Consider the following 27,481-nt stretch of genomic DNA (forward strand, 5'->3'; position numbering starts at 1 on the left):
GAAGTGCAGTTAGGGTTTGGCACGGGTTGGGAGTTGGTTAGAGTTAGAAATGCACGTAGGGTCACTTAGGGTTAGGCTTGGGGGGGGGGGGGTCAGGGGTCAGTTAGGGTTAGGCTTTGGGGGAGGGGGTCAGGGGTCGGTTAGGGTTAGTCAATGGTTGGATAGGGCTAGGCATCGGTAGAGGGATGGCTGGTGTAGAGATAGGGTTAGGTTTGGCATTAGTAAAATATTGGTTACATTTACCAATATTTTACTATAGGAGTTACCACGGCCCAACAGTATAATATCTGTTATTATACCAATATTCTACTAACCGCTATTCCCGGCAAAATTTTCCCAGCACACTTTTTGAATGTACGTGTTCTGCACATCCGATGGTCAGGTCAACCAAACAGAAATGCAGATGGGTTTGACAACTCTCTGTAGGTGGATGAAACCACCAATAATGTAATCACGGAAACAATGTGTTAGCTCTACAATTGCAGATTTTACACTTGATCCCTTTGAGCATGATCATAAGCAAGAGCCCTTGCTGCAGTGATGCCCTTCAGGGCTAGTTGTCTCATGAAGCAAGGTGAAACATTTGCATCAGGCGCAGAGATTACAGGGGCAGCATGTTTGTACTGTATTTACACTAACAGCATGCAGTCAGAGTAGGAGGAGAAGTGCGAAGAGAGTGAGGTGAAGAGGTCATCATTGGGGAAAAGCAGCTTGTTGTGCTGTGTGAGGAGTCTGACAGGGAGTGAGGAGGGGGAGGCAAGAGAACAGTGGTGTGTCATTTGATTTGCACAGCAGAAGGGAGGAGGTGGCACTGCTGTCCTGACTGAGGAGGAATGGAGTGACTGAGCAGTGTTTGTCACAGACTCACAGCCAGCCAGTGTGCTATTGTGTTGAGCTGCAGCATGTCATGTGAGAACAATAAATGAAGCAGAGTAAATTGTTGGGTGCTGTGCGATCATTCCAAATCGGGGGGTGGGGGCATAAGTTTGCATCAGGCAGCAAAAAGTCTAGAACCGGCCCTGGATGCCCTGTTTCATTGGTGGCATTCTGGTGCACCTAGTACTAATTCTAATGATCACCATGTGGTTTGCAGGGTTCCCATACTTGGTGTGTTTACTTGAAAAAGGGAACCTGTAAAGTTCTAAAAAATGTTATCTTTACCCTCAAGAATACAGTCTCCAAATGGAATTCTGACTCACATTGCTTCTAAGTTGGTTTATACATTTACTGACTGCCTGTGATCATGTGATAATGCCTCACTCATGCTTCCTGTTTTAGTGTGTACAGAAAGCGGAAGTGAGGTGTAGTAACATGATCACAACTATCCAATCAGAGACTTACAATCCAGCTGAACAACAGAATACACAAGTAGCTCAGGGTGACTCAGAACCACTAGGAAAGACTATAGAAGACTAAACAAGACCAAAAAGCCCCCATAATAAAAAGCAATGCTCGGTGTACTTTGACTTCTTAAACAGAAGGTTTTTGTAATAATTCAGCTTTAAGTGGGCAACTGTGGTTACCCACAATGCATCACTACTAAATATGCAAATGATCTCTTTATGAAGCCAGCCTTACATCCAGAACCGCTGGTGTATAGCAAACCTACAGCCCATCTCTTATACATGTTACAGAGACACATCAACCCAACATGCAGACAGCCTGTTTCAGGCTGTTGGTCCTCATTAGTGGATAGCAGGGATTGATATGGCTCTCTGGGGTAGGGTTTGTACCACTGGTAGGGATGGTCAGAAATGCTGATTTCTGAATCCATCAATGCAAATTACAGATTTCGCTTATTTACAATTTTCATAATACAATTTCCATGGTAAGTATTTTCTTTTTGTCATTTTGTTAATAAAGTTAGTTAAGTGTAAAAAAAAAATTGGGGGGGATTTGTAATGTTTTGCGGCTGTACCCTAATATGACTACATTTGCGATACAATTTTGAATCCACTGATTGGCCACATACTTTCAAATTCTCTGATTGGCCAAATACTTCTGAGTCAGAAGTATTGTGGCTAATCATAGAATGCAGAATGTAACCACGGTAATCAGAATACTACGGAAATTTTAGGCCAAGACTCGGAAATACTTGGGAGTATCTGAGTATTTTGATGGTCTAAAAATACCACTGCAATCAAATTTTCACTGAGAAATTCTGCATTCTTTGATTAGTCCAATGCTTACAAGTTCTGTGATTGGGCTAAAATTACTGAGTTTTGGTAAATCGGCATTTCCATGGAAATCCAGTTTCTGATGCCATTTTCTTACTACCACTGAGAAAAGCCGATTCCTGATTGGCAGGACCGATTCTCTCATGAAGCAAGGTGAAACATTTGCATCAGGCGCAGAAATTTTAGGGGCAGCATGTTTGTGCTGTGTATACCTTTTTGAGGAGGAATGGAGTGGCTGAGGGTGAGCAATGTGTTTGTCACAGACTCACAGCCAGCCAGTGTGCTATCGTGTTTAGCTGCAGCATGTCATGTGAGAACATTAAATGAAGCAGAGTAAATTGTCAGGTGCTGTGCGATCATTCCAAATCTGGAAGGGGGGGGGGAGGGGCATCCTCATAAGTTTGCCTGAGGCAGCATAAAGTCTAAAATCAGCCCTGCTGATCGGAAACTCAGAAATTGGATTGCCGCAGAAATTTTCCAACCATCCCTATGGACCAGTACAAGATAATACCCAAGCAGCTCAGGGTGACCCAGAACCACTAGAGTATCGGGGACTAAAAGTGACAGAAAAACCCTCCAGCAAATAAAGCAACATTCAGTGTAATTTGCCTTCTTAAAACAGAAGGCATCTGTGATAGTTCAGCTTTAACCACTTCAGGACCATAGGCTTTACCCCCCCCCCCCCTCCTAAAGACCAGGCCATTTTTTGTCAAATGGGCCACTGCAGCTTTAAGGCCAACACAGCACACAAGTGATTCCCCCCTCCCCACCAACAGAGCTCTCTGCTGGTGGGGTCTGATTGCTCCCCCAATGTTTGTTTTTGTTTTTTTGTAAATATTTATTCTGTTTATTTTTTAATAAATGTCCTTATTTTTTTTATTTTTTTATACTAAGCCCTCCCTCCCTCCCCCGCCAGCCAATCCCAGTGATCAGCTGTCATAGGCTTCAGCCTACGACAGCCGATCAACTCCGAGCAGACAGACACGGCGTCCAGGGCCGGATTTGTACTCTTTACTGCCCTAGGCCACTGTCACCAACCGCCCCCCTTCAGTATAGGTAGTGAGATGACCTCTCCCCCCTTCCCTCTTGTATAGGTAGCCTGATGACTCCTTCCCCCAGTATAGGTAGCCAGAGGACTCCTCCCCCTTTCCTTCCAGTATAGGTAGCCAGATGACCTATAGATGACCCAGAGCAGCTCATCGCTGGAGCCTGGAAGGTGATTAACGGCTGCTGACTACAGGGGGGATACCTGGCTATACTGGGGACACCATGCCCAGCTAGCTAGACTATGGATCCGGCTGCCTTACCCCCCAAATGCACCGCCCCCACATGTAAAATGGCCTGGTCCTTAAGGGGGGTAAGCAGCCGGACCCCAAAGGGTTACTAGAGTTTCTGTACAGTTAATTAGCTAATCATTCATCTTTATACTTTTGAAAGTACTAGCAACAACCAGACAACCAATCATCCCTCATTGACTGCAGACTTTTGCATGTGAAATTTACACAGTACTAAATGACCATCCGTTTTTTGTAATTTGCCAGCGGACTTTAAGTGTCAGCCTGGGAGGTTCCAGTGCGGCAGCGGGCTTTGTGCTCTCCCGGCGTTTATCTGTGATGGGGAAAATGACTGTGGTGACAATTCCGATGAGCTCAACTGTGGTAGGTGATTACGCTCCCTGTGACCTCAATGAATACAACAAATTCTAAAGAAATTAAGCTGATCTAAAATTCCAGAAAGAGAGACGATCACTATCTGTTAATTCCTTTTCAGACACTTACGTCTGCCTGTCGGGGCAGTTCAAGTGCACCAAGAAACAGAAGTGCATCCCGATAAACTTACGCTGCAATGGTCAGAACGACTGTGGAGATGAGGAAGATGAGATTGACTGCCGTAAGTTGATGCACACAGAGTTGTGTAGTTTCTTATTCTTGATGCAAGGGCATAATGACAAACCATGGGACCCGCAATGAAACTTTATTGGGCCTCTCTAATATTCACAGCCATCTCCTTTGATGACGGCCTTCTGTATTTAACAACCATTCCTTGCAATTGCAGCACCTTCCCTCTGATTACATGAGCAGCACCCCCCCCCCCCCCCACCCCAAACTTCCTGCCTGATGCCTAACCCTAAACCACCACCCCCTGCACAATTTCCTACCTGATGCCTAACCATAACCCCCCCGCACAAACTTCCTACCTAACCCTAAACCACCCCCCCTGCACAAACTTCCTACCTGATGCCTAACCCTAAGCCCCCCCCCCCCCAGCACAAACCTCCTACCTGATGCCTAACCCTGAACAACCCCCGCCAAACCCAAACTTTCTACCTGACACCTAACCCTAAACCACCTCCCCCCCTGCACAAACTTCCTACCTGATGCCTAACCCTAAACCACCCCCCTCTCCTGCACAAACTACGTACCTGATGCCTAACCCTAAAACCACCCCCCCCTCCTGCACAAACTACCTACCTGATGTCTAACTCTAAACCACCTCCACCCGCACAATTTCCTACCTAATGTCTAACCCTAAACCACCACCCCCTGCACAATTTCCTACCTGATGCCTAACCCTAAACCACCCCCCCCTGCACAATTTCCTACCTGATGCCTAACCCTAAACCACCCTCCCCCCCTGCACAAACTTCCTACCTGATGTCTAACCCTAAGCCCCCCTCCCCTCCTGCACAAACTTCCTACCTGATGCGTATCCCAAAACCACCCCCCTGCACAAACTTCCTACCTGATGCCTAACCCTAAACCACCTCCCCCCCAAACTTCCTACCTGATGCCTAAACCACCTCCCCTCCCCGCGCAAACTTCTTACCTGATGCCTAACCCTAAACACCACCCCCGCACAAACTTCCTCTCTTACACTTAACCCTAACCCTCCCACCCCCGCACAATCTTTCTACCTGATGCCACAATTCTTTCTTTGGGATGTCCTGCTGGGGGGGTCTGATCGCCGCCGGCTGTTTGTGATCTGCGGGGGGGCTCTTCAAAGCCCCCCTCTGCAGCGTTTTCGGTGCTCCCTGCCTTCCCGTCCCTCCCTCTCCCTCCATAGGCTGCGCAGGACGGATATCCGTCCTGCGCATTGAAGGATAGGCTTCAGCCTATAATATGCCGGCAATCCCCGGCCAATCAGAGGCCGGGGATCGCCGATCTACGTCACGGCGTTGCTGCGCAGCAGCGCCGTATGATGTAAAGAGCGGGGATTTGAAGGATTTCTTACCCGCGTGTTTACATTTCGCTGGCAAGCCGCGATCGGCGGCTCTCCAGCTGTTCACGGAGACAGCCTCCGTGAACTGGCATGGAAAGGCCGCTCGATCGAGCGGCCGTTTCCATGCTATACCACTAACGACCCGCTGACGCCTATCGGCGTTATTCGGTCGTTAAGTGGTTAAAGTGCCACTCAGTAAGCTTTACCCATGGCTAATCCTATAACAATTTTTGCTAGTACACATAAAGAGAGCATCATGCTTGCTGAGTAGCCGACCTCTTTTGATCCTAGGTCAGTGACCTACAAAGAACAGAAGCCAGGGTCGGCCCTGCAGATAGCATTTTCTCAGAGCATACATTTGCTTTACATTTTCAGCTATTATTCTATAAAGGGTGTAAAAGCTACACATCGGCAAGAAGAACCTACATGAATTATTTAAAGTCCTAATCTTACTAAAATACATGTAATTCTGCAAAGCTTTCCCTCCTACTTGAGAGATTCTGAGGGTAAAAAAGCGTTGTAGGTTTTTTCAATGTATGCCTAATGGAATCTATGCATTAATGCTCACTGAATGAGGAGCTTGAGCTATGTTCTGTATTAAAATGTGCTCTTATTAAAATGTATGAATTTCAATCTTATTTTTTTTCTTCTTCCCCTCTTCTAGCTGAAAATAGCTGTTCCCCCGACCACTTTCAGTGCAAAACTACAAAGCACTGCATATCGAAACTGTGGGTGTGTGACGAGGACTCTGACTGTGCCGACGGCTCAGATGAGGCCAACTGCGGTGAGTACCGAGCAGCCGGCGTCTTCCTGGCAGCCCTGTGTTTGCCAGATGAGGATCTTTGGCCCGCCCAGGCTTTCATCCCAGGATCGGCCCTGTGTACCTGCTGGTTGGCCAAACAGCAGGCCTGCTAATGAATATTACTATTCCATCTTTGCATGGTGGGAAGAAAGTGATGGAGATATGCAAAGGAATTCCTGGCAAGCCAGCAACATACAAGTAAACATTATAATTTTGTTTTCAGTGTTTGCCTTTTGGCAATGTAGAAAAGGCTACAAGCCATGTATGTGCTCTTTTTAATCTTGGCACCTCTTTGGTGTACATTTAAAATCGGCACAGGAAAATTTTAGCAGAGCGTGAACCTGTAACACAAGGGACGATTGTGCGCCAGGGTCACGTCATGCTTGCTCCCAGCGCACGTATGCTGCTGGTGTTACAGTAGCTGGAGAAATACGGAAGTACAGAGGCCATGCAAAATGGAGGACCCAGAGCTGTATAGCAGTGGGTGGCTGGAGTGTACAGCTGTATCCGAAGAGGAACACATTGCAAAGCAGGACCAGATCGAGGTGGGAAATGAGTGCTGCGCTGGCAGCGGTAAGTGCTTCCCTGCCCACACTGCACAACATTTTACTGTATATTTGGTATTAAAGGTGGTATTAAAGGTGCACCAACTCCAAACCCCCCCCCCCTCCCATTTTTGGGCAGAAAAGTTCCGCCTTCATGCACAGAGGGAGATACTGCTTGCATAAAAGTTGTAAACATCATTTATTTCCCACAATGCATCAAGGTTGATAGACAGGACGCTGTCAGGGCCATGGCCATCAGACTGTGGGAGGGGTTTCATCACAATATCTTTCACAAAAAAGTCCCTGATGATCTATGGGTGAAAAGGTAAAGGGAGTATGGGCTACTAATTGGATGATGTTCAGTTTTGCATTAAACCTTCCTTTAAAGAGAACCTGTACTGAGTAAAAATATTTAAAATAAACACATGAGGTAACTTCAAATGAACATTACATAGTTACTTTGCCATCAGTTCCTTTCAGAAGCTCACCATTTTCTTCTGACAATAATCCCTTCCAGTTCTGACAATATTTTGTTAGATCTGAAATATATCAGTTGCGGTCAATAAAATATCAGTTGCTGTCAGTTATAGCTGAGAGGAAAACTAATGTACCAGGCAATGCCCATGTTTCCCTATGGCTCAAGTGGGCGATGTTACAGTTTAACTGTGTGCTGACCAGAAAGCTGTTATGGGGTAATGGCCATTTTCAAAATGGAGGACGGAAAATTCCCTTGATCACAGTGAACAAACAAGATGCGGGAAAGGAGAAAGACACTGAGGAGTAGACTACATGGGAGGTAAGTATGACTTTTGTATACTAATTTTGACTTTTAATTTTCAGTTCAGGTTTTCTTTAAGTTAGTGGGACACTATATGATTTTTGTACATTAGATAAACGATCAAGATCTCACTGATGTTGTTTATCCGGCTTGGTAGCCAGAAGTAGCCAAAAGTATCCTCACTATTAAGTAGCTAGAGGTGCCCCCAAGTAGGTAGCTAGTGGTGCCCTGGACTCACACTAGGTCAGTGGAATGCCTGGACCCGGGTGTCCTCTCATTTACACTCCGCTTGGGACTCTGCATAGGGAAGGAGGGAGGTACTAGGGGAGGGGAGTGGGCCTCCTTTCCATCATCAGGCGCATATAGGCACGTGCCTACAGTGCCTTAAAGAGACACTGAAGCGAAAAAAATGATGATATTATGATTTGTATGTGTAGTACAGCTAAGAAATAAAACATTAAGATCAGATACATCAGTCTAATTGTTTCCAGTACAGGAAGAGTTAAGAAACTCCAGTTGTTATCTCTATGCAAAAAAGCCATTACGCTCTACGACTTTGAAAGTCGTGGAGAGGGCTGTTTTCTGACTTTTATTATCTCAACTGTTCCTGAACTATTTACTTTTCCTCTGGCAGAGGAGAGTTCATTACTTCACAGACTGCTCTGAAGGAATCATTTTGAATGCTGAGTGTTGTGTAATCTGCACATATTAGAGAATGATGCAATGTTAGAAAAAACACTATATACCTGAAAATAAAAATATGAGTATATTTTCTTTGCTGCTAATCTTCTAGTAATTATTCATAGTACACAACCAATTCATTATATCACATTTTTTTTCACTTCAGTGTCTCTTTAAGATAAATCTGGAGATATGTATTATTCATTGGAACACTGTCCCTGCTAGTCTTGTGCTGTGTGACCGATGTTCGCCACCCTGGTAGTTCTATGGCATGTAAACACAAATAAACGTATCTGATCTAGGGCTTACAATCTCTAGTGGGAGTTATTGAGGAAATGGCAGCTTATGAATGGCCACAATAAGTATGTCGTATTTCACGCATTCTTATGCTTACACCTAATCAGCGGTGTTACCGATACGAGCGACTCACAGAGCAGAATAGGCTGATTTGATCAAAGATTCCGCACACGGCCTTATAAATATGCATGTGTCTCCTTGTCTCAGCGAGTCGCTATTTCAGCCTCAGCGGTGACTAGTTTTTATGCACTTTATGAAACTGGTTAAAGCAATTAGTTACCTACTGCGCCCAAACGAAGGGATAGTCATGGTAATTCATTACTTTTAGCCGGGCGCATCTTCTGGCGGTACAAAGGTCCGCGCTGCTAATTAAGAGTTGCCGAGTAAATTAACCTTTGTAGCCCATTATGGGGAAGACAAATGTAATCTTTTGTCCCCCGCTTTTCTCAGTGATGTCGAGAATATAAAAATCAGCTGTTGATTTGTGCCTGGGTTTGTAGCGCAGAATGGCGCAGGGAGATGTTATTAGCTTAGCCTGTTTTCTGTGATTAGTGAGTAAAAAATGCAGCCCGGGGCAATTTCTAGACAAAGATAAAGATAAACAAATGGTAACCTTAGAGAATGAATGCGATGCTGAAATGGCTTTTTGAAAAATATTTATGCACATACTAGTGGCATGACTACAATTCATGCAAAACTTAGATGCCCCCCGAATGTTCCCTTGCCTCCCCTTGGTGCCCTTCACAGCCTCGGGGCCCATCTCACAAGGGCCAGAAATCAAGTGTGGCCTCAAAAACACCTGATCTGAAAGGACATTTGAGGTGAAAATAAACTGATGAGAAAAACAATTTTATCTATCCTCCTTCTCCTAAATATCCTCCTCCTCCTAAAAATGACTTTTTAGATATCCAACAGTTTTATTTTATAGTTTAATCTGGTTTTTAAGCTTTTACTGTTTCATTGTCTCTGCTCAATGACACCTTCACTGAAGTATGGCAGAGCTAAAATCTATGAACTATTGACCCATCTTTATCTCTTTCCTGCTCCAGGAAGCCATTTACTGATAGAAAAGTATTTTATGGCTGTAATTACTTACTATAGTCTGACCCAGTCCGACCCGATCCCGACCCAGACAGAAACCCCAGTCCGACCCGATCCCGACCCAGTCACTTGCACACTTCATATTTAACTCTTTCAGGCAGAGAAAGTAAAAAAGGAACACAGCCTAGCTATTTGTGTGTTTGGCACTGTACATACACATGTCTGTCTCGCCATGTCACGTCACCTCGGCTGTCCTTGAAGTATAGTCCCCTGTATCAGAGGAAGGGAAGGTTAGTAGTTGGGGAACCCCACAGCTCTGGACCCCAGTGCTGCTTCCCTTTAGTTATGCCCCTGGAACATACAGTGAATAAAACCGTGTACTCAGCAAGAGACCAACCTACTAGACAATCTCGACACACACCAGCTGAGCACACTCGTGATGGGTATGAAGGTTCCGAGGGCCACAGTTGTTTTATGAGCCTTATAAGATAACACCCAGGCTGTGAGGGCAACAAGATGAGGCAAAGGAAGGGGTGTGCACATTAAGTGGCCCATCGAAGTTTTTCTGGGGGCCCCTAGATGTGTAGATATGCCCCTAGCTAGGCCCCAAGCATTTGCCTAAGTTGCCTGGTGGATGGTCCTGCTCTGCATAGAACCCAAACTGTAATCCAATCTGAAAACAAACTTTTATTTTTATATATTTATTTATTTATTTTTAAAGCAGAATTCTCATTTCAGAGCAATATGTGAGGCAGTTTATTCGTAACTGTCTGTCTGTTTATTTACTGAATGCATAAACACTGCACACAATTTTTTCTATCTTCTGCTAGCGATACTTTTTTTTTTTTCTTTAGAAAATATGACTTACTAAACAAGAAAAACTCTCTAATAATAGCGGAGATAATGAGCAGAGAGTTAATGAAGGCTGTAAAGTATAACGCAACATGCAGCCGGGAACCAGGGAAATAAATATATATCCAGCCTCGTTCCGGGATAAATCCTCAGATATATGTCTTCGGCAGTTTGTGTGTACTGTACTCGGTAGTCCATGAATTGCTGTGTTAATTACAGACAAGCCTCCCATTTCGCGTGTGCGCCGGAGACAGATTCCGCTCATTATAACCATCACATGCTAAATCACGAAGACGATAGGTTCAGCTAAAAACACACAAGTCCCTCCCTTAAAGGACACATCCGAGCATTTCAAAAATAAAAAAATCCACTTACCTGGGGCTTCCTCCAACCCCTGCCAGCCGTCCTGTGGTCCCCTCCAGTGCAAGATTTCCACTGCGCCGCACTGACATTATCCAGACTGTACTGCGCAGGCGCAATAGTTCTGCACCTGCGCAGTACAGTCTGGATGACGTCAGCGTGACCAGTGAACCCGCATGCTGGAGCGCAGGAGAAGCCAACCTGGAAGCCGACCTGGCGAGGTCGGCATCTGCACCGGAGGGAACGGGAGTCACCGGAGCAGCGGCGAGGGCACAGGACAGCTGCCAGGGGGCTGGAAGAAGCCGGAGGTAAGTGGATTTTTTATTTTTAGGCTTTCCCTTTAAAGTGGATCTGAACTCTTGCACAGGACAGAAGGAAAACATATAGAAATGCACCCTGGATGTATTTAAAGAGTTTAGCCTGCCTAATTCCCCCTCATCTGTGACTAATCATGCCTGGGCAGAGCAGCTAATTTGTAAACACAGGATGTTAACCCTATGTCTGCTTCCATGAAAGTAGGAAGTAGACACACTGCAGATTTATGGCAGGATTTGTATCAGCTGTAACAAAAAAAATGTATTTCTTTAAAAGTAATTATGCTGTTGCTTATCTGTTAGAACAGAGAGGAAGTTCTGAGTTCAGGTCCGCTTTAAACAGTTCCATGACATTACGGACTTGTTTACACTGTGCAGTTCTGTCAGCTTTGACGCACATGGCATGCGGTCTGTATGGACATATGGAAGTCCCTAGAGTGTATCTGTAGGGAAACCAAATGGTACTTCATTTCAATATTTACTTTATTGAAATTTTCAAAAAGAGAACATTTAACAGTTTGTGGGAACTACAATTGAAGAGAAATCGAGAGCCCAATATGGTGTAGTATGTCAAGACAGATTGAATAATTGAGACAGTGAGATGGTAATACTCACAAACAACAGTTTGTAAATATGGTTTTGAAGTAAAGTTAACAAAAGTAGATAATTGAGTAGATAAGTAGTTGCATGTAGATAAGCAAATGGACTTAGTATCTGGGTCACCTTTAAGGTGCCCATACACTCGTCAGATTGGCAGCAGATAGATAAAAAATGCATCTGATGATCTATCTGATGCTTTTTTAGAACATTTTTTACCAGGATAGAATTCCAATAGATTTCAGGTGGAAATCTATTGAAATTCGATCTGATGGCATTTTTTTGCCATCAGATTTCCATTAAGGCCAATGCAAACTGATAAGCAATCTCATCAGATCGACCTAAATTTTCCACCCTGCCAGTTCGATGGATATCCATCGAAATCGGCCATCGATCGGTCGATTGGCCAACCGATTTGAAAACGGCCAGAAAAGCGGCTGAGTGTATGGGCCCCTTAAAGAGAGTCTGAAGCGAGAATAGATCTCGCTTCAGACCTCATATATAGCAGGGGCACGTGTGCCCCTGCTAAAACGCCGCTATCCCGCGGCTTAACGGGGGTCCCTGTCCCCCCAAACCCCCTCCGTAATGCGGGGGAGCGCTTCCTGGTTGGGGCAGGGCTAACCGCCGCAGCCCTGCCCCACACGCGTCTGTCAGCGCGTACCTCCGCCTCTCCCCCGCCCCTCTCAGTCTTCCTTCACTGAGAGGGGCGGGGGAGAGGCGGCGATGCACGTCTGATAGACGCGACTGGAGGCAGGGCTGCAGCCGTTAGCCCTGCCTCCAGGAAGAATATTTCTACGACCAACTTGCCGACCATCTTTTGCGGGGGGTGGGTTGGGGGTGAAGGGACCCACGTTTAGCCGCGGGATAGCGGCGTTTTAGCAGGGGCACACGTGCCCCTGCTATATATGAGAGCTGAAGCGAGATTTAGTCTCGCTTCAGTGTCTCTTTAAGCTTGGGTGAGCTTGGGGAATGATCTTGATGAGAAGATAAACTGAGCTCCATCATTTTAGGGAAGTACTAGGGGGAAGGGCTAGTCAGATTACTAGTAAAGGTGCCCATACACTCGTCAGATTGGCAGCAGATAGATAAGAAATGCATCTGATGATCTATCTGATGCGTTTTTAGAACATTTTTTACCAGGATAGAATTCCAATAGATTTCAGTTTGAAATCTATTGAAATTCGATCTGATGGCATTTTTTTGCCATCAGATTTCCATTAAGGCCAATGCAAACTGATAAGCAATCTCATCAGATCGACCTAAATTTTCCACCCTGCCAGTTCGATGGAAATCCATCGAAATCGATCGAAATCGGCCATCGATCGGTCGATTGGCCAACCGATTTGAAAACGATCAATCGATCGATCGATCGGGATCGATCGGTCGGCCAGAAAATCGGCTGAGTGTATGGGCCCCTTAAGACTTGCAAGACAGTAGATGACTTTATAATAGCTGCAGGGGCTAAGCCATCTGCCTGCACCTTGACTTACACGGGAGGGGACACTTTGTATAGGATAAAATTAAGAGCAATTATAGTATGTAACTTATCGGAGTGGAAGTTATAGTAAGCCAGATAGGAGTTTAAGAAAGTAACTTGTATACAAGGGAAGTATACAGTATTCTGTATAACAGTTGAAACTCTGTATTGAAATAAAATAGGGAAACACATTTTTCAAATAAGGTAAAGAGGGACAAATATAAATACAATGGCAATGGCATTTACGTTTCGGTTGAGCATATAAGCAAACTTAAGAAGTCATATTATGTTGGCCTAAGTTGGTGATTAACTGGAGAGAGTTTATTACCTGTATATTTTTGTTGGAGATGAGTTGGGTACGTACTTCAATGGAGGGAAACCTCAGGATAATAGTGATGATTGTAATCAGATAATTGCGAATACACGTAATTTTGCGTACATCTTCGCAAATACGCCCATACGTAATTACGATTTGTAAATTCTACTGATTTTGTGGAATCATTCGTAATTTTGCATAATTTTTGTGTTATTTCGTGCCAACTTTAGCGCTGAATATCAAAGCCCTCATACGCGCTATTGTCACGGAAATTGCTACATATGTTATGGGGAACATTGGTTACAAGTCATAACATTTTTTTTCTGAATTATTTTCTCTTTGCACTTTTAAAATCGATTTTTGAGAAAACCGATTTTGAAAGTGCAAAGAAATTTATTTATTTTTTAACTCAGAAAAAACATTTTTCTTTGCATTTTTGAAATCAAGTTTCTCAAAAACTACAAGGTCATTTTGACTTGTAGCCACTATTCTGCTTCACCCATGTAGCAATTTTGGTGGCAGCAGCATGTATTGGAGGGCTTTGCTATAAACCGCTAAAATCGGCTCGAACATTTATGCAAAATTATGAATTTTACAATTACAGACATAATTTATTAAGATTTTTCCTGAAATTTCTCATTACGATTTTGCATCCTAGTTGGGAATTTCGGTGCAAAATTATTTCTATGCAAAATTTGCACTCATCACTACTGGATAATCCAGAGGCTTTCCTTGTCCCACTCGCCTCTACCAATTCCAAAGCAATATTAGCAAAGCAGAGCACATTTCCCTATCTGGCTAGTGCACTCCCTCCTGTGTGCTTCAATCCTCTCCCGATGCCTATGCTCAGTGACCCGGGTGAATACATACATGAAGCCAGATCACATGGTATGGGTACCGGGTGATGACGAGAGCAAACAACACGGAGTGTGCTGGCTGGACAGGTGAGTGTAAGTGCACCCTGCTGTGATAACACTCTGCAGAGGCCTTTGGGAGCAGTATTAACAGAGGGGATTCCTGAGGGAGGGGCGGTCCTATTGATTTTCAATCGATTTCATCCTGCAGTCTTATAAAAATCAATGCGCAGTGTGTGGCAGACACAGTCAAAGATCTCTCTCTCTGATCAGATGTCTGTAAGAGCGGGAACGATCTTTAGGGCACTTCAGAAGAAAGTCTGCAGACTTTAGAAGAAAACAAAATGTTGCCGTTTTTGATAAATAAAATAAAGTTTATAACTGCCACACATATTTATAGCTCCTCAGTTCCTCATCAGCAATCTCCAGCTTCCTGCTGCTGCCCCACCTTGGTCAGCCTGAAGCTTTGATAGGCTGTCAGTAGGGAGGTGTGCCTTCAGCTAGTGACTACTCTTCCCATACTTGCCACACTATCTAAAAGGGGAGTGGTTCAGATTTAATGGGAGTTAGCAGGCAGCTGTCAGTCACTAAGGCTCATGTATCTTTGCACTTCTCAGATCACCTCTCCTGACTCCCACCCCTTCTCTCACCTACTTAAACCCTTTGGTCACTTCTTCTGACCCTCACCTACCCACACATTTTCATTTATCTTAAACTGGAACTAAACTAAAGACTTCCTCTCTGAGTTCTCCTGTAGTCCATTCACAATTTCTGATAAGAACTAATTATACATGTTGATCTGCCTAAACAAACACAGAACAAAGAGAAGTGAATTTCTTCAGCAACTATATGTGGAATGAAGACTTTTCACTGTGTGCTGTGCAAGAGTTCAGGTACACTATAGGAAGTGTTGTATATTACATTAACTCAGAGGCATTGCTGACTTGGACATTTGTGAATTTCTTCTTGAAATTACAGACAAAAAGACTTGTGGTCCACATGAATTTCAGTGCAGGAACAAGAACTGCATTCCGGATCACTGGCGCTGTGACGGGCAGAACGATTGTGGAGATAATTCAGATGAAGAATCCTGCAGTAAGTACATGTTTTCAGAATGTTTTCTACACTTTGTAATGAGACACTCTTGCATCTGCTGATCAGACAACAAAGGCCTGATTAACTGCTATCGGACCGAAGCAGTACAAATCTACGTCCAGCAGGTGGTGCTGCGGCTCTGACTGGACATAGATTCTACTGCTTCGGTATTCCGAAGGTTTACTACTACCATGCTTCCCCGAATATAAGACACAATCTTAACTTCCCCCAAAAGATGTGCTAGGGTTTATTTTTTTATTTTGGGGAATGGGGGGCTTATATTTTTGGGAGGGGTAGTTGCCATGTTTGTGTATGGGGAGGTATGTAGTCTCTTACTGCACCTCCCTTGTGGCTGGCTGCGTCCCCCTCTTTTTGCCTATAACGGATCCCATTTAAGATAGTCTGCGCCCTTTGACCCAGTCTCCACACAGGCTCTGTGACCGCGCTCCCCTCTGACATAATCAATGTGCGCCAGAGAGGCATCAGCAAGCGCACTTGAAGCATATGCGGAGACTGGGTCACAGGGTGCCAACTATCTTAAATAGGATACCGGAACCGTTATAGGCAAACGGAGAGGAACACAGCCACAAGGGAGGTGCAGTTAGAGACTGCACACCTCACCACACACTAACATAGTGTCCCATTTAGCTAGGGCTTATTTTCGGGGGAGGTCTTATTTTAAGGTAAACTTGGTATGCAATGCACATATAGAGGTATTCATTACCAGTAATAGCACCAATGAAAAGCTAATAAGATGGATGAAGGCGGGCCCCTTTGGTCCAGGTGCCCCAGTGTGGTCGCAACCTTTGCATCCCCTATGGTTACCCCACTGATAGGGAACATCCGATTGGCGTCACATGCACATACCAGCAAATCTGCAATAATCTTACAAGTGACAGTTGTCGCAAATGTGTTTGCAACACCCTTAATGGATTAGTTTGACCCAAGCAAGGGCAGGCCACAGGGGCCGCACTAGCCCCAAAGATCAGTGCACATGCCCTGGCTATAATCTCACGTGCCCTGGATGTCCCCCAGGCAGCAGTACTCACCTCCGGCTTCTTGGTCTCCAGATTCTGCAGACATCTTCTCTTCCGTGCTTCTCCCTAGTGTTGGGCGAACAGCGTTCGCCACTGTTCGGGTTCTGCAGAACATCACCCTGTTCGGGTGATGTTCGAGTTCGGCCGAACACCTGGTGGTGTTCGGCCAAACTGTTCGGGGTTCGCCGAACTACTGAATGCATGGCCGAACAGGGCCCCTGTTCGGCCGAACAGGGCCCTGTTCGGCCGAATACTGCCCCCCATGGGGTCGCAGGCATAAGGGGGGAGCATGCCCCGATCGCGGGGGGGTCGGAAATTCCCCCCACCCCCTCCGCTAGCGCTCCCCCCTCTGCCCGCTTCCCCATACAAAAAGTTTGAAACAAGTTCAATAGTACCTGGGCTGGTGGCACTGGCTGGCAGTGGAGTGAGGAGGAGGAGGAGTCCGAGTAGCAGAGTGACGTTGAGGCCGGGCAGCGGGCGGTTCAGCGCTAGTACCCTTGTGGTACTTCCGCCCTTTCTCTGACCTCACGTCCTCTGCATACGAGGGTACGCATCACGCGTACCCTCGTATGCCTCATCACGCAGAGGACGTGAGGTCAGAGAAAGGGCGGAAGTACCACAAGGGTACTAGCGCTGAACCGCCCGCTGCCCGGCCTCAACGTCACTCTGCTACTCGGACTCCTCCTCCTCCTCACTCCACTGCCAGCCAGTGCCACCAGCCCAGGTACTATTGAACTTGTTTCAAACTTTTTGTATGGGGAAGCGGGCAGAGGGGGGAGCGCTAGCGGAGGGGGTGGGGGGAATTTCCGACCCCCCCCGCGACCGGGGCATGCTCCCCCCTTATGCCTGCGACCCCATGGGGCCCCCAAAATGGGCATGTTCGGGGGTCCCATTGACTCCCATTGAGTTCGGCGTTCGGGCCGAACATGCCGAACATCTGGCCCATGTTCGGCCTGTTCGGCCCGAACCCGAACATCCAGGTGTTCGCCCAACACTACCTAGTGTCTGAGAATGAATCAGACACTAGAGCTCCTAGTGTCTGATTCTTGGATGCTAGGGGGAAAATCGCAGCTACAGACGATGTCTCTGGAGTTGAAAAGCGGATGGAGGAGATGAGTAGGTCCTCCTGCTGTGCTACTCTGCCGGGGGGTGTCAGGGGGAGGAACAGTGAGGGGACACACAATGATGCATGCTCCCTATGGAGGCTTCAGGCACCACAGGTTCCAGCATGTCACTACAACAGCCCCATAGAGATTCCAAAGTACCCGGCATGTCCCATATGTGACATAGCCTATTTATGTGATATGCTGCATTTTTTTCTGGGCAGGGCTACTTAGACCGCTGTTAAGTTGTTGTAAATTTGGCCCCACCCGTGACCACAACCACATTATGGTGCATGGCCACACCCATTTTTCAACTGGTGTGCCCAAAAGTGCCCCGGATTTCTTAGGATCCTAGGAACGCCCCTTGCAGGACATATCAGTCACCTAACAGGAGACAATTTGACAAGTTGGATTGATCCCTTAAAGAGGATCTTTAGTGAACGTAACTTAATGATTAAAAAATTGCTTATATTATACAATATCAATTTTTACATAATTTAGTAAATGTTTGCCCATTGTAAAATCTTTATTCTCATGGATTTTTATTCTTAAATGTATGGCAAGTGGAAACATCTTTACTGCTGGCAACGTGCATCACTGCAGAATGGTGTGTGTTACAAAGCAAGAAGAAACTGGTCTCCCAGAGTGCACTGGGAGGAGAAGGCTGCATAACTAAAAAGCCTCTGCCAAACATCACTGGGAGGGCGGGGTAATATACCAATATACAGCAGTTCATACATATAGGAAGTGTTTCTGATTGGGAAACCAGGATTATTACCACAACAGTAGGTTATCCTGCATAATGTAGTACATTTTACAGGTGTAATCATGGTAAGTAAAGTATTTAGTTCCAGAGGTTTTAGGGCTTGATTCAATAATTGTAGCGCGCTGCAGCAGCGTGAGTTAAGTGAACTAACGTACACGCCCTAATGCTATCAGCGTGAGCAAAGCTGGGACAAGGTCCTCCAGCACCCAAAGCTGAGACACCAAAGTGCGGCCCTCCATCCCTCCCACCCCAGCTGTCACACACTGATTGCTCTTAGACTAAGATGTGCCCCAGCTTAATCTCTAGTTATCTGGGTTGCAGTCACTGCCATGTATACCCTTTTCTTTTTTCTCTTTGCTTCAAACACAATAGGGGAATGATAGCTGAGTGAGTTGTGTGTCCCCTCCTACACTGCGCCCTGAGGCTGGAGCCTCTCTAGCCTGTGCCTCGGCCCGGCCCTGAGCGCGAGTTAATGGCAGAGTGAGAATGCTAAGCACACTACAGGCAGCATAGCGTGCGCTCCTTAGCAACAGCCGCTCCTTGTGAAGTCCCACACGATAGTGACAGCCACTACTATGTCATTTAACATAGTAGCGACCCCGCTAGGGAAGTATTATTCGCGGGACTTCACTAAGAGTGACCGTTGTAAAGAAGCGCACGCTACTTTGCCTGTAGTGCATGTAGCATGCCCACTCTGCCATTAACTTGCGCTGTTAGCATCAGGAACGCGTAAGTTCATTTAACTCACGTTGCTGCAGCGCACTACAATGAATGAATCAAGCCCTTAGTGTATGTCTGTATAGCTAGGTCTGATATTTACAAACAACATGGATACCAAGGAGGCAAATAATGTACTGTACATGGTAAGGATGACATTTTACAAGGGTACTGTAGCCTAGATATTAGGAGTAGTAGTAATTTAGCACCAGATAGACTTGAACTAGGTTTCAGGGATGCAGATTTTAGCATCGTTGGCCCCTTTGTTTGCTCTTTGGGGGGAGAGGGGGGTTAGCACCCTGTGGAGATTAACTAAGCTAGGCTAAGAAAGAGGTTTCAGGGAAAGTAATTTAGATTAGGCCAGGTTGAGGAGAAGGTATCCTTACCTTCTCGTAGTTGAAAGCTATGCCGGTGCCAGCGGTACCCAAGCTACTGGCGGGGTTTCACTAGGCAGACAGGTCAAAGGTGATGTTCCAGACTAAATAGGATACCCTGATCCTCCAAGTCTGGGGGTTTGGGCAATAGGCTAACAACCTGTTACTGTAAAATCCTAATTGTTAAGAAACTTTCAGAGAAACCTTGAAAATCAATACGAAGAGATGGATGAAGCCGGAAACTGAAGGAGGCCAAGGCTCAAATAGGGCTTTAGTGCCCGAGGAGGAAGAGAATGAGGGAAGTTTTTAGCCGCAGGGATAATTTCCTTCGGTGAAAGGGGTTCAAGACATGAGTTATCAGCAGAAGCCAGCACTTCCATAGCCGAGAACATGGTGAAAACACACAATGCCAAGCAGTCACATCCAACTTACCAGTTGGGGTATTTATATGGATGTCTCAATCAGGAGTCACAGATCAAATTGGCACAATAACCAGATGGGATACCGTTCTGAAAGTGGAATCAGCAATAAACTCCCTCTACATTCGTTATTCCAGGTTGCTTCTTGTCATAGTTTGTTACATATAATCAAGTTATTTAAATCACGTATACAGTAAATTTTATAAAGCGTTCCCCTTCTGAGCCATTATTACCGCGCAGAAAGAAAAAAAAAAAAAAGCAATGCGCTCCCCATTATACCCGCCGTACCGTGTGATTGCGTGCACTTCCTTTGGATAATTACATGTTGATTCTGGGGAATAGCGTTCCTCGCTATTGACAAGCTGGGGGATAATATGGTTCCCGGCGAGGATGACGCCATGTGACCTTTTTAGAAAGTCATACATTACACAGCATCAAACAATTATAATTATTTTCTCTGTCAGCAGCGCTGACACCCCGACTGAAAAAGTGAAAATGTATAAAAGATTGATCAGCTTTGATGAGCCGTGCATTACTGCATCGATCAAACACACACCTATATTTTCCTCCTATATTGTTTTTAAGGGGCCACTACACAAAGATCTCTGGAATAATTGATATGATTTTCATTTCAACGTAGCTGACACTTATTTTCTCTTTCATGCATTGTATAAAAGTTTGACAAGAATAGAAAGTTAAGATGTCAAAGTGAGAAAAAAAAAGTGATGAAAGTAAACATATAGTCTGAAAAAGAAAAACAAAAACTAATATATACTGTAAATTTAGAAAAATAAAACTAGATATTAAAGTGGTACATCGGAATCTTAAGGGCCTTTTCACACCAGGGCAGTCACCGCTGGGAAATGGAAGTCATTGGAGACTTGCATACTGCCACATTATGGCGCGATGCGACGGAAGTGACGTTTTCGCACTTCCCCGTCGCAGGTCCAGAACTAAGTAACCATGTGGCTTCTGCGTCGAGTCAAAATATTACTGATGTGACAAAGCGGTGCGCATGCGCTGTAGCGTATTTTTACAATACGGTTCTTTGCACTTCTGGATACCCCGAAGCAGGAACTGACTGCAAGCGCGTGTCACTTCCTGCTTGGCCCAATGCTATATGGGTAATACCGCGTAGTAACATGGTATTCCCCGAAGGCCTGTTTTTGGCAGTGAGCGGCGGTGCTATGGAGGCTAATGTGATATGGAGGCTGCCATTTTTATTTTCATTTAAGCTATGCCAGTGGAGAACCGACCAGACGGGATTGGTAATGTTAAACCCTGCATTAAGCACATCCACTGTGCTTCTCTGCCTTAGCAAAGGAGGGGGCCATAGGAGGGAGGGAGGAAGGAAATCTGCCCCCCCTCGCCATCTGAATCCCTTCCCCATCCGGCGTGAGCATCCTATTCTCTCCTCATTTCTGCCCTGCCTTGGTGTCATTCCATTTGAGGTGACACGTGGAGCAGCCCACACCCCCCTACATGCCCCTTGTGAAACCTCAGCCTAGGCAATGATGTCATGCAGTCTTTTCCCCAGAGCACTCTGGGAGATCATGCTTTCCATAATGCTTCACCTTGCCAGCAGTAAAGATGTCAGCATCTATGATGAATTCAAGAATGTAAAGCATGGTGAAGCTAGATTTACAATGGGCAAACAATGACTAAATAATTTATGAATGAATATTGCAATACATTTTACTTGTTATGTTATGTTATATGCAACATAGTTTCTCTTTAAGGCTGGGTGCCCACATAGCAGAAACGCTAGCGTTGCATAAAACGCTGCGTTTTTGCCGCTAATGGAAGTCTATGGGTAGCAGGAAAAATCACATATAAAAAAACTCATATGTGTTTTTGAAAACGCTGGTTTTGTTGCATAATATTCATAGACGCATCGAAAACGCACATAATGAAAGTCAATGGGAACGCAATGGTATGCGTTTTTCCAAAAATATTTTTTTTTATGCAGTACCACTTCCTGTTGTCTTCGTAGTGATTTGCATAAATATAAAAATAAAAACGCGTATACGAACCGCAAACGCATTAAAACGCACTCAAAACACTTGAAAAAACGCATCTGCGGTAAAAAAACATAAACGCACCAAAAATGCACACAACATTAACATAAAACCTGACATAAAACGCATCTCACGTTATGTTATGTGTGCACCCAGCCTTTAAGATATTTTGATTTGTCAATTATTAAGCTCTTTATCAGATTTCACAATTCAGAATCATCAGTGGGATTGAGTTCTGGCCTCTGCATATTAAGCGCTTGACTTTTTTGTTTGCTAAATAAATTCAACAGCTTTTTAAGGTGTATTAGAGTGATTTTCTAAGATTACTTGGCATTGTCCTAATATTCTAGCTCAAAGATGTCAAACTCCAGTCCTTAACCCTCCTGGCGGTTTGTCAAAATCCGCCAGGGGGCAGCAAATACGTTTAAAAAAAAATAAAAAAAAAAAGGTCTGTAGAGGTCTCGCTACATGATAGCCGCTGCTGAGCGGCATCCCCCAAGCCCCTCCGATCGCCGCCGGCGATCGGAGATCAGGAGATCCCGTTCAAAGAACGGGATCTCCTGGAGGGCTTCCCCCGTCGCCATGGAGACGGGGCGGGATGACGTCACCGACGTCATCGACGTCGTGACGTCAAAGGGGACTCCGATCCACCCCACGGCGCTGCCTGGCACTGATTGGCCAGGCAGCGCACGGGGTCTAGGGGGGGGGGCGGTTGCGGCGACGCGTATAGCGGCGGATCGGCGGGTAGCAGCGGCGATCGGGCACTGCACGCAGCTAGCAAAGTGCTAGCTGCGTGCAGCAAAAAAAAATTATGCAAATCGGCCCAGCGGGGCCTGAGCGGTGCCTCCTGGCTGCATAGCCAGGGAGGTTAAGGGCTGAGGTCCTCACACATTTTTTGTGCAGCTCAATTTAATTGATGGGACTGCATCGGGAAAGGTAGTGCACACATTTCTCCTTTCTTCTCAGTTCTACCTAAACACTGGCATGGAAATGGCGCTTGGGGACTAGAGTTCGACATTTCTGCCCTACATCATGGGGGAGCTGCATATATATTTTTAGGCCATGGCTGTAATTGTAAAGCTCCTGCTGTATCCCATCACAACGCAAAACCATATGACCCTTTGGTAGAGTGTGCTAGCAGGGTCATCTGCATAGTGCCGCCCCCCACTCAGGGACATACTGCCTACTGAGCAGGAAGTACATCACTGGGATACCCATCGGTCCGCGCATACGCGCTACAACACCCAGCACTCCATTGTGCACACATAGTGCTTAGTTGTTCACACATAGTGAGTCGCCCATAGACTTCCATTATCCCAAGCACTGTGCGCTAAGCGACATGTTTGCGATAACGCGCTGTCGCCCTTGCGTCGGCTCGGATACTTCCGGTGCACCCCAAGGGACAGCATTAAAAGTTTCCATAGACTTTAGTTGCTTTTGTGGCCCCTTATGGCAAGATAGGGTAACACAAGGTAGGTTTAGCCTGCCAGTGTAAAAGGGGCCCTAAGGAAAGAAGAGTGAATATAAAGCGTTCTTTTTCCCTTTTTGTCTTCTGATAAATGTCTTGTTTTTACTAAATTGTGCTATCTGCTTTTATTTCCCTCCTTCCTCTTTCAGCCCAGTGTTATTTTGATCATCTTTGTTGTGTTTGGGTTTGTTAATGTAACATAATGGCCCTGAGCTGTGTTGTGCTCTCTGCAGAGCCTCAGACCTGCGCGTTGAAAGAGTTCCTCTGCGCCAACGGCGACTGCATCTCTGCCAGGTTCTGGTGCGATGGCGAATATGACTGCGCAGATGGCACTGATGAGGTAAATAATTCATAACTAAATGCCGAGAGATAAATGACTGGCTCATTTATTACTCATACAGTCCCAGCAAGTGACGCTCGCATGCTTTCCCTGCTTCTTTGTACGCCACTTTAAAGAGGACTGGCCACAAATACAAATCTGAAAAAACATAAATAAATAAAATCAAAATCTTCATCTCCGGCCTCTCGTTGCCCGAATAATGGAAGCTTGATATAAATTATACACATTGATTCGGAGAAGGAAAAATTGTTGACAGATGCTAACAGTGATTATTCCAAAAAAGGATAAATAGACATCATAAATCTTTATAAAACTGTATCTTTATTGTAAGTGTATCTCAATAGAAAGATTGTTGTATTAAAAACCCATGAGATGGCCACCTCCTCACACAGACAGACCTCACACCCACACCATTCACATCCACTGGGCAGATGGTATAGTGAGCTCAATCTAGAAAAAATAGAAAAAAATGTCCAAAAGCGACAGCAGCAGATAAGCAAAGATAGAATCCATGCAGAGCCTGGAACAGGAGTAGCGGTTGCAGAAGCAGTATGTTACAGCCAAACGCTGAAGGGCCAGCTCAGGTAGCAAGCCAACACAGGTAAAACAGCGGTGGACGACTTATGCCATATGGACCTGTTGTAGCAATCACAGCAAGGCCTGTACACATCAAGTAGACAAGTCACAAACAATGTCTCACCCTCCTCCGGTACCTCACTGTAGAAAGGTCGTCTTGGGTGATCGGTGACGGGCTGTGTAACAGGCTAGACTCCCCAGCATGTCCAGAGTGTTTAGGCCGTGAGTGTCCGTTCGGTGTCTGCGAAGGGCTGAGCGGTCAGTCAGAACAGATCTGCAACAATGTAGACAGAAGGTAGCCAAATCCTGATGGACTCAAGGTGTGGGTCCGGCACTGTTCATGGTCACCCAGTCGTGGGGAGCGGGTGGTGGGTGCAGAGGAAGTCCGCGGGAGGAGACGGCGTCTCATGCAGGCAGCGCCCTTACATGTTTCGCCGTTCTCACGGCGTCATCAGAAGGCGTGCCTGCATCTGTACCAGGCGGATACATATCCGCATCTAGAGCCAATCAGAGTTAAGCGGGAGTGCGCGTGTGGACCGGAAATGACGCTTGCGGGCCAGTGGAGCGAGCTGGTGGAAAGCAAGCTCTCGCCGCAGCGTCCTGACGTCCACACAGCCACACCCCCACACTCCGGTAACTCTCTTGTATCCATACAAACGAGCATTCCATTCACACACCCTCAGTAAAATCGACAGACAGGACAAACCTGTCCTATGCGTACATATATTAGCCAAAACAACTTATTACAGTAAGGAGATAAAGGGACAATGGGAAAAATATAGCTCAAGGCGTCTATAACCATAAGGCGCTAAAGAGCAGTGCATGGCGGAAATTCCGTGGAGCCATACACAAAAAGACTGTCAATATGGTCCCATACAGGTCCAGACATCATGTCAGAAGTAGAGCGACCACTGAACACCACACACAAAGAGGAGAGGGGAAGGAGAGGAAGGGAAAGGGAGGGGAAAAGGGGGAGGGGGAGGGATGGAAGGGGGGGGGGGAAAGGGGAGGAAAGAGGAGGACAAGGGAAGGGAAAAGGGGGGGGGTAAAAAAAGGGGGAGGGGGGGAAGGGGGGGGGGGAAGGGTTAGGAAGGGAGGAGGGACTAGGGGTGGGGGAAAGGATGGAAGAAAGGGAGGGGTAGGAGGGAAAAGGGGGGGGGGTAGGGAAAGAGGGGGGAAGGAGGGTAAGGAAAAAGGGAGGGGGGGGGGGAAAGGGAGAAGCATAGCGAAGATGATCAAAAACAGTCACCATGTGCACGTCAGAGAGGCAAAAACGAGGCGTAACTAAAGGCCTCGTTTAAACCAGGAGACTGACATGCCTGGAGCTCAAAGATCCACCTAGTTTCTCTTTGGAGAAGGAGGCGGTCAAAATTGCCCCCTCGTATGGTACTGTGGATCCTATCTAATCCTACAAACCGTAATTTATTACGGGTGCATGTGGGGCACTGTCTCACATGCAGGGCGACAGGGGTGCAGGATTCCTTATTACCAATATTTTGCATGTGCTCAGAAATGCGTCTCCACAAATTCCTCTTCGTCTTGCCAATGTAGAACGCGCCACATGGGCACAGGAGTAGATAAACTACTAGCTCAGTTTGACAATTCACATAGTGTTTCAAAGTGTATGGTTTGCCGTTGGGTAGCATGGCTGTCCTCCCCACTTTGATAAATTGACAATACGAGCAGCCGCCACAGGTATAGGTGCCTAGCACAATGCAGTGACGTCTAGGGTTGACCCCCCCAAAATGACTTTGTACAAGAGTATCACGGAGGGATGTGGCCCTCCTAAATGTGACAACGGGGCGATCGGGGAACACATGACCTATAGCTGGATCATTAAGCAACAAGTACCAATGTTTCTGTAAAATATCTCTCAGTTTAGTGTGTTGAACACAATACTTAGTTATAAATCGTAATTCCGATTTTTGTGGTTGGGTCTTGTGATCCCGACGCTGAGCGAGAAGGCTGGAACGATCCCTCCTCTTGACCCTGTTAAATGCCCGTCGTAATGTTGAGTCGGGATAACCTCTACTGCGGAACCTCGCTCGTAGTTGGTTGGCCTGGGACTGAAATGTCGCGTCCGATGAGCAATTTCGTCTCACTCTCATATATTGGCCAGTCGGGATCCCTCTGATCGTATGGGACGGATGAAAGCTAGAGGCATGTAACAGAGCATTTGTCGCCGTTTCCTTCCTGTATAGGTCAGTACCGATGTGACCCATTGGGTCAATCGATATACGTATATCGAGAAAGGGGATCGTCCCATAGTCGAACATCACAGTAAAGGCTAAGTTACGGGTGTTATTATTGAGTCTGGCAACAAAATTGTTTAGGTCAGGGACAGTCCCAGTCCACAAGACGAGGATGTCGTCGATGTACCTGTGCCAAGATAAAACATGGCACAGGTACATCTCCAAGTCCTCGTCTGCGAACACGATGCGTTCCCACTCCCCCAGGTACAAATTTGCGTAGGATGGAGCACACGTGGTGCCCATGGCCGCGCCCTGCACCTGGAGGTAATGGGTCCCATCAAATACAAAGACATTATTGGTGAGGAGCAGTTGCAAAAGACCCAGCAAGAAATCATTGTGTCCCTTTTCGGTACATGCGCGTTCGCTCAAAAAAGTGGCTACTGCCTTGACTCCTCCACCGTGCGGGATGCTCGTGTAAAGGGCCTCCACGTCCAGAGACACGAGGAGAGTCCCGGGTGGTACAACAAGTCCATCCAGGACCCGTAAAAGTTGTGTCGTATCTTTGATATATGAAGGAAGACCCTGTACATGGGATTGTAGGTGCCTATCGATGTAGATGCTAACTTTCTCGGTAAAAGCACCCTTGCTCGACACGATGGGCCTACCAGGGGGATCAATCAGGCGCTTATGCACCTTGGGCAGGGCGTAAAAGGTGGGGACGATAGGATCCGCCACCTTAAGAAAATCTGCCGTTCTCTCATCTATAATACCGCCTCGCAGGGCCGCATCAATGAGCATCCCCAATTCCTTCGTGGCTTGCGTCAATCTAGACGGGGAGACCCTCCGGTAGCACCCCGGACGACCGAGGAGATCAAGGCACATCTTCCGATAGTCAAAAGTGGTCATTAAGACCACGTTTCCCCCCTTATCTGATGGTTTGAGGGTCCAATCAGTATGTCCCTGTAACCAGGAAAGGGCATCCCTTTCCTGTCTAGTCATATTGGAGGCGGCCAAACCCGAGACGTCAAGGCGTGCAACATCACGTTCCACTGCTCTAATGAAGGAC

The 27,481-nt window shown here is 46.2% G+C and overlaps 1 protein-coding gene across 6 annotated transcripts in view; it reads left to right on the forward strand.

The window, feature by feature from the left end:
- LRP1B (LDL receptor related protein 1B) overlaps positions 1–27,481 on the forward strand; it is a 2,031,260-nt gene that overhangs the window by 1,802,702 nt on the left and 201,077 nt on the right. For all 6 annotated transcript variants that reach the window (XM_068245873.1, XM_068245875.1, XM_068245874.1 and 3 more), the window contains 5 exons: positions 3,719–3,835; positions 3,948–4,067; positions 6,061–6,180; positions 15,289–15,405; positions 23,541–23,647. In XM_068245873.1, coding sequence (XP_068101974.1) covers positions 3,719–3,835; positions 3,948–4,067; positions 6,061–6,180; positions 15,289–15,405; positions 23,541–23,647 — 581 coding nt within the window. The remainder of the gene's footprint in view (positions 1–3,718; positions 3,836–3,947; positions 4,068–6,060; positions 6,181–15,288; positions 15,406–23,540; positions 23,648–27,481) is intronic.

The sequence above is a fragment of the Hyperolius riggenbachi genome, chromosome 7 (genome assembly GCF_040937935.1).
Source record: "Hyperolius riggenbachi isolate aHypRig1 chromosome 7, aHypRig1.pri, whole genome shotgun sequence".
NCBI lineage: Eukaryota > Metazoa > Chordata > Amphibia > Anura > Hyperoliidae > Hyperolius > Hyperolius riggenbachi.